The sequence below is a fragment of the Arachis hypogaea genome, chromosome 6 (assembly GCF_003086295.3).
Source record: "Arachis hypogaea cultivar Tifrunner chromosome 6, arahy.Tifrunner.gnm2.J5K5, whole genome shotgun sequence".
In the NCBI taxonomy this organism is placed as follows: Eukaryota; Viridiplantae; Streptophyta; class Magnoliopsida; order Fabales; family Fabaceae; genus Arachis; species Arachis hypogaea.
Window position 1 is genome coordinate 10,329,076 of NC_092041.1, and position 12,246 is coordinate 10,341,321.

The following is a 12,246-nucleotide window of genomic DNA, read 5'->3' on the forward strand; positions in this document are numbered from 1 at the left end:
TCACTAATAAAAATGTCTCTAAATTTTATTATTAATAAAAATACTCTTGAATTGTTTGAAAGCGTGAAAAAATACACATCTAAAAACTAATTAAAATATTTTATATAAACAAAAAATATTAACATGACAAATAAAATTTTTTATGTGACAAATGAAATTCTAACGTTAAAAATTAAGTCACATCACGTTTTTTTGTTAACAGAGTATGCCTTTAATTATTATAGTTTGATATTTTTTATACATTTTTAAATTATTTAAAAAAATTGTCATAATAATTTCCGATGATATTTTTATTAGCACTAAGATAATTTTCGAGTGCAGTATTTATGATTTACCCATTATATACGGAGACAATTTCACTCTCCTTTTCTGTGAGATGGTAGAATGACATTTTCATCTCTTCTATTTATAAAATATATATTCTTCTTCCTTATAACTTTTAAAAAACATTCTCTTTAATCCATTTTAAATTTTTTGTGTTAACTAATATTAACTTTATCCAACTTTCAAGAAAAAATAAATTATTTTTTACAAAAATACCTTTTAACAAAAATTTTATTTTTTGTCATTAAATTTTGCTTATAAAAATACTCTTTAATAAATGATTTTTTTATTGATTTATCAAAATATTTTTTTTAAAAATTAATAATTAAATTATTTTTTTCTAAAATACTCTTCAATAATTTTTTAATTATTAAATTATGATTTTATCAAAATTTTTGTTAACATTTTTTTATATTTTATTATTAATTTTTTGATATCAATATATATTATTTTCATATTAAAAAAATCTTAATAAGATTATTTTTCAATATTAATATTAATATATATTAATTGTTATACATATTAACAATGGTAAAAAAATTTTATTTAATGTTAAAATAATATACATTAATATCAAAAAATTAATAGTACAATATAAAAAAACATTAACAAAAATTTTGGTAAAATCATAATTTAATAATTAAAAAATTATTGAAGGATATCTTAGAAAAAAATAATTTAATTATTAAATTTTTTTAAAATTATTTTGATAAAAATATAATTTAATCAATAAAAAAATAATTTATTAAAGGATATTTTGGTAAGCAAAATTTAATGACAAAAAGAAAATTTATTAAAGGATATTTTTGTAAAAAATAATTTTTTTTTTTTGAAAAATTGATAAAGTTAATCTTTGTTAACACAAAAATATTAAAATGAATTAAAGAGGAGATTTTGTTAAAGTTATAAGGAAGGAGAATGTACATTTTATAAATAGAGAGAAAGAGAGTGTCATTTTAATATCTCGTAAGAGAGATGAGTGAAATTTTCTCTTTTATATATATATATATATATATATATATATATATATATATATATTGGTGGAAAAGTTTGGAGTTGTTGGGGGACAATGAAGTTTTCCTGAAAAGAACCCTTGCGGCTGCCACGAAACCTTTCAAGTTTCAAGTGTGGCTTGTGCCATGTGGACCAGATTATGTTGTGATGAAACTGTTTAACATAATATACCAGATGATATATATAGGGTAGGCCATTATTATTCATTTTTTTCTCCCCTTTCAAACTATCCATAGTATGATATTTAATTAAGTTCAATTAGTTTGATTTGAGTTTGCATTATTGGTCTTTATTTTGAGCTAAAACTCTTCTAATACTGTCGCCTTTTTCAATACTAATTTTAACTAAAAATAGAAAATCTCTTAAATCAACTAAGCTTTTAATAAATTAAAAGTGGTCAATATTATTGATAAAAGAAAAGGATCTATTTTTTACAAGAAAATGAGTTTGGTTACTCTTGTTAATACACAAAAAGACATAATAAAAAATAATTTAAAAGTGTGTCATATTATCTAATTCTCATTCTTTCACTATTGGATCGACGTGAAATTTGAACTGTAGATTCTTCACATCTTGTTCTTCATTCTGAACGGTGGAGATTTTAATTGGAGGTCTGCAGAGGGAGAAATTGGCTTCGACATCAGCTCTGTTTTTTTGGGTATATTTCATCTTCTTGCCTATTATTTGTGAGCTTTGGTGCATTGATGTTTTGGCTGGTTATATGCACATTTTTGTGATTTGTTTGAGACTCTCTTGTGCCTCATTTGATTATAGTGGAGCTATTTCATTGGTCTGGACGACCCGTGGTTTTTACCTCTCACATTGAGGGGGTTTTCCACGTTAAAATCTTGGTGTGTTCTTGTTATTGTTTTACTTGCTATATTTGCTTGTTATAGTTGTTGCCATATTGTGTTGTGAGTGCTTCCATATTGTTCTTGTGTTGGACATTGTTGTCGTTTCCGCTGCTAGGCTTTTTCATACTGGCATCAGAGCTTGTTGGTATTTTTCTGGGCTTGTAATTCTGTGAACAATGGAAGCTAATACTAATACTAGTAGGATGATCACTCTTAATGGTCCTAATTATGATTTGTGGATGTCAAAGATGGAAGATTTGCTTTATGTCAAAAATTTTCATCAACCAATTTTTGGTACAGAGAAGCCTAATGATAAGTCTGATGATGATTGGACTTTGTTGCATAGACAAGTCTGTGGATATATTAGGCAGTGGGTTGACGATAATGTGTTAAACCATATTATTGGAGAGACACATGCTTGAACCCTTTGGATTAAGTTTGAACAGTTGTATGCTCGAAAAACTGGAAATAACAAGATGTTTTTGATCAAGCAGTTGTTGGCTTTGAAGTATACAGATGGGACATCAATGACAGATCACTTGAATAATTTTCAAAGAATTATGAATCAGTTATCTTTCATGGGCATCAAGTTTGATGAAGAGGTTCAAGGATTGTTACTTCTTGGCTCCTTACCAGACTCGTGGGAAATTCTCAGAATGTCATTGTCCAATTCTGCTCCTGATGGTGTAATCTCTATGGATCTTGCCAAGAGCAGTGTTTTGAATGAAGAGATGAGAAGAAAGTCACAAGGTACATCGACTACACATTCAGATGTTCTTGTTTCTGAGTCTAGGGGGAGAAGCAAAAGTCGAGGTCCTAAAGGTAGAGATCAAAGCAGAAGCAAGTCTCGAGAAAATTATAAGAATATTGAGTGTCATCATTGTGGTCAAAAGGGACATGTGAAGAGATTTTGTTGGCAGCTAAAGAAGGAGAAAGCCAAGGCAAGTAAAGACAAGAGCACAAATAAAGATGATGGTAACAAGGAAGACAAGGTTAATGTAACTCATGATGATTTTCTTGTTGTTGAGGAGTTTGAATCTGTTAACCTTGTTGATAATAGCACTAGTTGGGTGATTGATAGCGGTGCTTCTATTCATGTTACATCTAGGAGGGATTTGTTTACGTCCTATACTCCTGGTGATTTTGGTGATGTGAAAATGGCTCATCAAGGTGTTGCAAAATGTGCTGGTGTTGGACAGGTTTGCTTAGAAACCTCCAACGGTACCAAGTTGACTTTGAAGCGTGTGAAGCATGTTCCATATATTCGGTTGAACTTACTTTCTGTTGGTAAGTTGTGTGATGAAGACTTGGATAGCTCATTTTCTCGTGATAGCTGGAAGCTCACCAAGGGTTCCATGGTTGTTGCTAGAGGTACAAGACACTCTACTCTTTATTTAACTCAAGCAAAGATTGTGAAAGATGTTGTTAATGCTGCTGAGTTTGTTAATGAAACTGATTTATGGCATAAGAGATTATGTCATATGAGTGAGAAAGGCATGAATATGTTATCCAAGAGGAATCTTTTATCTGGTTGTAAGGTTGCTTTGCAAAAGTGCAATCATTGTTTTGCTGGAAAACAAAACAGGGTCTCTTTTAAGAGCCATCCACCTTCAAGGAAGCCGGAGATACTTGACTTGGTGCATTCTGATGTATGTGGGCCGATGAAGACAAGAACACTTGGAGGGTCTATCTATTTTGTAACCTTTATTGATGATCATTCTAGAAAATTATGGGTTTACACTTTGAAGACCAAAGATCAAGTTTTGAATGTGTTCAAGCAATTTCAAGCTTCTGTTGAAAGAGAAACTGGGAAGAAGTTGAAATGCATTCGTACTGACAATGGTGATGAGTACTCAAGTCCATTTGATGCTTATTGTAAAGAGCATGGTATAAGACATCAGAAGACTCCTCCAAAGACTCCTCAGTTGAATGGTTTGGCTGAAAGGATGAACAGAACACTGGTTGAAAGAGTTAGGTGCTTGTTGTCACAATCTGGATTGGCAAAATCCTTTTGGGGTGAAGCTTTAAGCACTGTTGTTCATGTCTTGAACCGGACACCATGTGTTCCCTTGCAATTTGAAGTGCCAAAGAAGGTATGGTCAGGTAATGATGTTTCTTATGATCATTTAAGAGTCTTTGGATGCAAAACTTTTGTTCATATTCCTAAAGATGAGAGATCTAAACTTGATGTAAAGACTAGACAGTGTATTTTTATTGGCTATGGCATGGATGAGTTTGGTTACAGGTTTTATGATCCTGTTAACAAGAAGGTGATTCGAAGTAGAGATGTTGTCTTTGTTGAAGACCAAATATTGAAGGATGTTGATCATGTAGAGAAGCCAATGGTTCAGCCTAGTGATGATTTTTCTGAGATGGATATTACTCTCTCTATGCCCATGGTAGAAGATGGTAGAGTTGAAGCTCAAAATAATGAGCATGATACAAGTGCAGGTGAAGATGGAACAGTTGATCCGATACTTGATGAAGTTGGTGATGATGATCAAGATGAAGAACCAACTTTGGAAATTCCTGCAAATGCACTCAGAAGGTCTACAAGAGAGAGGAAGCCTTCATCAAGGTATTCTCCACATGAGTTTATTTTGTTGACTGATGGGGGAGAACCTGAATGCTTTGGAGAGGCTGTTGAAGATGAAAGCAAAGCTCAATGGCTTGAAGCTATGCAAGAAGAAATGAAGTCCTTGCTTGAGAATGATACATATGAGTTGGTGAAGCTAACGAAGGGTATGCGAGTTTTGAAGAACAAATGGGTATTCAGAATCAAGAATGAAGAACACAATTCTAAGCCTAGGTATAAGGCTAGATTGGTTGTTAGAGGTTTTAGCCAGAGAAAAGGTGTTGATTATGAGGAGATATTTTCTCCTATTGTGAGGATGTCATCCATTCGTGCTGTGCTTGGATTAGTAGCGTCTCTTGATTTAGAGATTGAGCAAATGGATGTGAAGACAGCTTTTCTTCATGGTGATTTAGATAAGGAGATCTACATGGAGCAACCGGAGGGCTTTATTGTTAAAGGAAAGGAAGATTTTGTGTGCAAGCTTAAGAAGAGTTTTTATGGGTTGAAGCAAGCTCCAAGACAGTGGTACAAGAAGTTTGAATCTGTTATGGGGAAGCATGGTTATCGTAAGACAACTTCAGATCATTGTGTATTTGTGCAAAAATTTTCTGATGATGATTTTATCATTCTTTTGCTTTATGTGGATGATATTTTGATTGTGGGCAAGAATGCTTTGAGGATTAATGAGTTGAAGAAACAGTTGAGCAGGTTCTTTGCTATGAAGGACTTAGGTCCTGCCAAACAGATTTTGGGCATGACTATTACTCGTTATAGAGTTTCCAAGAAGCTTTATTTGTCACATGAGAAGTATATAAAGAAGGTGCTTCAAAGGTTTGGCATGAATGATGCCAAATGTGTTGCTAGTTCTATTGCTCCTCATTTTAAGTTGAGTACCAAGCAGTGTCCAACCACTGATGAGGAGACACAAGCAATGAATGAAATTCCTTATGCTTCAGCTGTTGGAAGCTTGATGTATGCTATGGTGTGTACTAGACCAGACATTGCTCATGCGGTTGGTACAGTGAGTCGTTTTCTCTCTAATCCAGGTAAAGAACATTGGAATGCTGTTAAATGGATTATGAGATATCTCAAAGGTACAACTAACTTGAGTTTGAGTTTTGGTGGTGAGAAACCTTTGCTAGTTGGCTTTACTGATGCAGACATGGCAGGAGATATTGATTCTCGAAAGTCTACTTCAGGTTATTTGGTCAAGTTTGCAGGGGGAGCTATTTCATGACAGTCAAGGTTACAGAAGTGTGTTGCACTTTCTATCACAGAGGCAGAGTTTATTGCAGCAACTGAAGTATGTAAAGAGTTGTTGTGGATGAAGAAGTTTCTTGCAGCACTTGGTTTTAAGCAAGACCGTTATGTCTTGTTGTGTGATAGCCAAAGTGCTATTCATCTTGTCAAGAATTCTACTTTTCATCCAAGATCTAAACATATCGATGTTAGGTATCACTGGATACGGGATGTGTTAGATTCCAAGTTGTTGGAACTTGAGAAAGTTCACACTGATGACAATGGTGCTGATATGATGACAAAAGCATTGTCAAGAGAAAAGTTTGAAACATGTTGTTTGATCGCCGAAATGGCGAGGGCCTCCACCTAGTCGAGAAGGGGGAGATTTGTTGGGTTTTTTTCTCTCCTTTGTGAGGCCCAAGCCCAACATTTTGGGGGTGTATTCTTGCACCCTAGTGTCACAACCCTAATTCAGTTTTTTGAGGTTTTTTTGAGAGAGAGAGAGAATAGCCACCAAGTGAGAGAGAAGAGGGAAAAACAGAATTCCCGTTTTTGCCCAAAGCAGTAAATTTCAAATGGCAGTTTCTCAGTTGTTCACCGTTGGATCGGCTTGAAATTTAAACTGCATGTTCTTATCATCTTGTTCTTCATTTTGATCGGTGGAGATTTTGATTGGAGGTTTGCAGTAGGAGAAATTGGTTTCGCAAGAGAGAAATTAGGTTTTCCATTTTTACACAGAGCAGAAATTTTGGAACGGCAGTTTCTCATTCTTTCACCATTGGATCGACGTGAAATTTAAACTGTAGATTCTTCACATCTTGTTCTTCATTCTGAACGGTGGAGATTTTAATTGGAGGTCTGCAGAGGGAGAAATTGGCTTCGACATCAGCTCTGTTTTTTTGGATATATTTCATCTTCTTGCCTATTATTTGTGAGCTTTGGTGCATTGATGTTTTGGCTGGTTATATGCACGTTTTTGTACTTTGTTTGAGACTCTCTTGTACCTCATTTGATTATAGTGGAGCTATTTCATTGGTCTGGACGACCCGTGGTTTTTACCTCTCACATTGAGGGGGTTTTCCACGTTAAAATCTTGGTGTGTTCTTGTTATTGCTTTACTTGCTATATTTGCTTGTTATAGTTGCTGCCATATTGTGTTGTGAGTGCTTCCATATTGTTCATGTGTTTGACATTGTTGTCGTTTCCGCTGCTAGACTTTTTCACTAATAAATTTTAATTATTATTTTTTCATGAAAATACTTTCATATAATCGCCATTCAAATAAAATTATGTAAGTATCTTATTTTGTCCTATCTTTAATTTATATATAGAAAGATGATTGATGTTGAATTGATCGAACATTTTGCCTGATTAAAAGAACATTAAGCAGTGATCAAGGTGAAAATTCAGATGCAGTTAACTTTACATGATGTTCATATGTGAGAATCGTTAGATGAAAATTTAGTTAAATCAGTTAAATTATTGAACGACTCTTAAATATCAATTTCACGTAAAGTCGACTGCACCTGAATTTCTATCCGTTATCAATATGAGTTCTAGGGTTAACATAAATTTCAAAGGACATTATTATTAAGAAATCCGAATAGAAGAAAGGACAGGTCGGTTGGCTTTAGGAAGTTCGGAAAAGCCACTTTCTTTTACAAATTTGAGTTTGTAGCTTTGTATGTCATTTCAATTTTGGAAAAAAAGAGAATAAAAATTCTTGAGCATTTCCACAGATGAAGCCACAGGTCCACACGTCATTTTGCTTAAAAGCATATAAAATATTCAGAAAGCAACAAACCAGTAATTAAATTATTAGTGAAAATTTAGGTGCAGTAGATTTTGGGTGAAATTGATAGCCGATAATTATTAGATAAAAATTTAATCAAATCAGTTAAATCATTTAACGACTCTCAGTTATCAACTTTACATGAAATTGACTACAATTAAATTTTTACCTAAATTAAATGTAAATGTACATAAACGTTTGTTGTTTTAATGCTTCTGCTTGTGTTATATGCCGGCAGTCGTTACGCCTTTCTAACTTATATGCCCCAAATATGCATGGGTGATGATGCTTATTTTTCACCGATTTGGTCAGAAATAATTATCTAAAAAAATAATAATAAATTATAAATTTAAATTTTGTTATCAATAAAAATATTTTTAAATAATTAAAAAATATTAAAAAATATTTTTTTGTAAATAGCAAATAATTTTTATATTTGATAAATTGTTTATACTTTATATATTTGATCTAAAATTTTATAGAAATATTTAAAAATACACAAAAAAATTTATTTTTAAAAATATTATTAGTTATTGACAAACAAATCACAAAAAAGCATATACTTGGCAAAAAATTATCAAATTTTAAAGATAAAATATTTCATTTTTCTAATTATATTTTACAAAAAATTGTATCATCAAAATTTTATTTTTAAATTTATTTTAGAATACATATTTAATGTTAAATATTTTTATCACATTTTTTAATTATTTAATGATATTTTTGTTGATAACAAAATTTAAGTACATTTTTGTTAATAACAAAATTATTCTAGCATATTTTTTTGGTGGTTTATTCAAATCAAGCCTGAGTATTAAATTAATGTTCTATTGGTTATAGGGGATAAAGTTTGCTTTTGTTCATGCATGAATCTGGCAATTCTATTCGTAGTTATGTTGATAATGTAATAATGTAACACATTGCTTGCATATTACTTAATTTGTGCGTCATAATCACCTCTTGTTGGAAATTTTTTTTTCTTTTTCCGAACACTGGCATAAAGTTTAAAATAGTAAAAGAATATTGTGTGTTAATTAGAATAAAGATAAAACCATATAAAACTAAAATTCGATCAATATAGAATATGATAAACTAAATATTCAAAAAGTAGTTTCTTCAAAATGCTTTTTTGGTGCTTAAAATTCTATTTGCCTTAAAGATAGAATGCTTTCGAAAATTCTAGTGTATATTGGTTTCTTTGGCATCAGATTCTAACCAAAAGTGATTCTAAAGGGAGCTAATGCACCTGAAATCACATGTAATACGTTTGTTAATTTTTTTAATCGTTACTTCTCATAGATTCCTGTTGACACCTTGACTTTAAATGATTGCTAACTTGTAACTACACATATATATGCTTGCGTAGCGAATAACTTGACCAAAGAACTTCAGGCACTTTACAAGTATATATGATTATTTCAATTATAAAAAATATATATAATTTATTAATTTTCTGTTTTATAATAATTGATTATCACTAATACAAAATAACAAATTGCTAATAATAAAAAAAAACATTGAAGATCCTCCACAATGATATCATGGGATGCACTTATTTTTAAGCCACACAAAACCATGTTGGCATTTAGTAATGATTGTTGTTCGTTGATTAGTTATTTTATTTTATAACTCTTTTTCAACCACTTTTCGTACTTCTATTGGGTTGGTAATTACGTCCTCTATATTTATTTCTTCCCCAAAAAGAAAACGAAAAAAAAAAAATCGACACGCAAACTAAATATCTTCAAATAAAATTGATGGGTGAATAAACAATATTAATAACACGTACCATAATGCATCCAGGCATAGAGCGCAATTTCATAGGCAATACGACTACTATAATTATAATATCATATCATATTAATTTGTTACTGCTCATCAAGTTAAGATTAAAATGACATGATGACGAATAATTAATTGCAAGTAAACATTTTAGTCAGGATAGTCACCGTGTCTCCTTATATGATATACATGTTAGAGATGAATAGATTAAAAGAAGAAATGAAGAAAAATATTTTTAAAATGATAATTTTTTAAATAACGAATGAATAAAAAAAGGAGAGAATATAGGTTATTTAAGACAAAATGTAATATTGGATAAACACTTTTGTATCAACAAACTTGTAACAACTGTTTTATGCGTTTTTTAGGGATGATATTGAGTAGGAATGAGAATACAATCTAAATTGCAAATATTCATCCCGTTCTAATTTAATCGGAGCGATAATTATTTGTCTTAGTAAATGGTCAAATTGATTTATCGAAAGATTAATTGTTTTTTAAATTGATCTACAAAAATTTTTTTTAGTCAATTTCTTGTTTTAAAGATTTTAAGTTGCTCATAATTTTTTTGTCATTTTTATTGTTGACAATGTCAAAATTTGTTGATGTGGCATATTAAATGACATATTGACTATAATATTTCTAGCTGTCCTAATTAACGGTTAACATATTAAATTTATGCAATTAGATCAAATCAACCCCAAATTGAACAAGATTTTAAGATATTAAAATTTCTCAAATTGAAATTGATTTGATCTAATTTCATAAATTTAACATATTAGCACCTAATTAGAATTGTCGATGTCTTTTCAGCAAATTTTGACGCTATGAGTAATGGAAGTAACGGAGGAACTAATGCAACCAACTTAAAATTTTTGAAGGACGAATTTGATTAAAAAAATTTTCGGAGACTAATTTAAAAAATGAGTAATTTTTCAATGACGAATTTGATCATTTACTCTTATTTATCTCACACTAACGTGTTTTGTTATGAAGCAGAATAGAGCGGAAAGGAATGGATAGAGATCACATATATATGTTTAGGTACATATATAATATAAATAAATATACGTGTATAATAATAATAATAATAATAATAATAATAATAATAATAATAATAATAATAATAATAATAATAATAATAATAATTAGGGCAATTTATTATTTTAAATAAACAATCAACCAATTTTATTAGAATACACATTATGCAAATTGAATACCGAAATGCATTTTTTTCATAAATTATGTAAATCGTGACAGAGATATCGCGGTTTACAAAATGGACGTAATCCGCTACAGGGGTGTCGCGGTTTATGTGTCTTTTTTATACGTGCATAAACTGATACACGAGTGTAGCGGTTTATGCTTTAGTGTGGACTTAGTTTATTTTTCATGAAGGATGAGTTTTTGGATGAAAGTTTAACTTGTGTATAGCGCAACATAGGTTGCTGCTTTGATTTAATTGAAATTAATCTGTTGTATTCATAGAATTATCAACAAAATTAGACGACGTTAACCAGAGAGAATCACTAGAACATAGAGAATCGATCAGCAAATACAACTTCATTTAACAGTAAGCACGACTAAAACAAAACAAGAACACAAACAAGGAAAGAAAAATGCAAGCTAATCGCGACGACCTAATGACACCTATGCCTCGGCACTGGGGGCAGATCCTCGCTGAGGGCAAGTCCTGCGAGTGTGTCCTGTCTGTCTGCATAGCCCACATCGCTTCCGCCGACCAGTGTCGGCCTCATCCATGGTGTTATGGATTCTTGTTGACCTCAGTCGCCCTTCTCTGTCACGTCTCATGTTAGGATCAGGGATGATAGTAGGATTGGCGTACGGTGGCCAGAGACTCTCTGGAATAGGGGGCAAAAATCCCATCCGGTATACACTGAACACCTTACTCATGGTATAAACCTCATGGACGTACGTAGCCCAGTCTAACCGGGACTGAGCACAGCATGCAATCGAATGGCAGCAAGGGTAATGGAGAGCTTGAAAGTACCCGCAGTCACAAGTGCAATCTCTGAGAGAAACCCGATACGTCCCAAGCGAGAAGTTACCGGTAGGAGTCGTCTCAGCCACGGTATACTCAGACTGATGTCTGTCGAACAGAGTAACTGTGAAGCACCTCGCATTTTTCAGGTTGCGCTCTATCGCCTTGACCAGGGTCTGGCAAAACCGTTGGCTTGATCCCAACTGCACCTCTGCTGTCTGCCCTTGGACGACAAAAAGCTCTGCTAACCTCTCATATGTGGATTTGACAAGTGCAGTTACCGAAAGATTCCGTGTCCCCTTCAGTACAGAGTTAACACACTCGGATATGTTCATTGTCATGTGGCCAACCATCTGCCTCCATCCTGGTGTTGGGTCCACTTATCGTACTCTAGCCGGTTGGCCCAATCTCACATGACCGGATTGTCAGTCCTCATAATATCAATCCAGTAGTCAAACTCGCCCTCAGTCTTCGCATACGTCGCATTCACGAGCATCCGCCTTGCATCCTAACCCTTGAAAATGAGAGCAAAATTGGATGCAATGTGTCGAATGCAATACACTCGATATGCATGAGGCGGTTTCCAACCACTGTCCGGTGCCTCCAGTGCAGTCTTAATGCCATTGTATCTGTTAGAAATCACCAGAATCCCTTCCTGTGGGGT

The 12,246-nt window shown here is 32.5% G+C and overlaps 1 protein-coding gene across 1 annotated transcript; it reads right to left on the reverse strand.

The window, feature by feature from the left end:
- Positions 1–11,230: 11,230 nt before the first annotated feature.
- On the reverse strand, positions 11,231–11,917 carry LOC114927807 (uncharacterized). The gene has a single exon (XM_029298832.1). The coding sequence runs from the start codon at positions 11,915–11,917 to the stop codon at positions 11,231–11,233; it is 687 nt and encodes a 228-aa protein (XP_029154665.1).
- Between the last annotated feature and the right edge of the window lie 329 nt (positions 11,918–12,246).

Coding starts and splice junctions, on each gene's coding strand:
- LOC114927807 (XM_029298832.1), bottom strand. CDS start 11,917: ATGAACATATCCGAGTGTGTTAACTCTGTACTGAAGGGGACACGGAAT.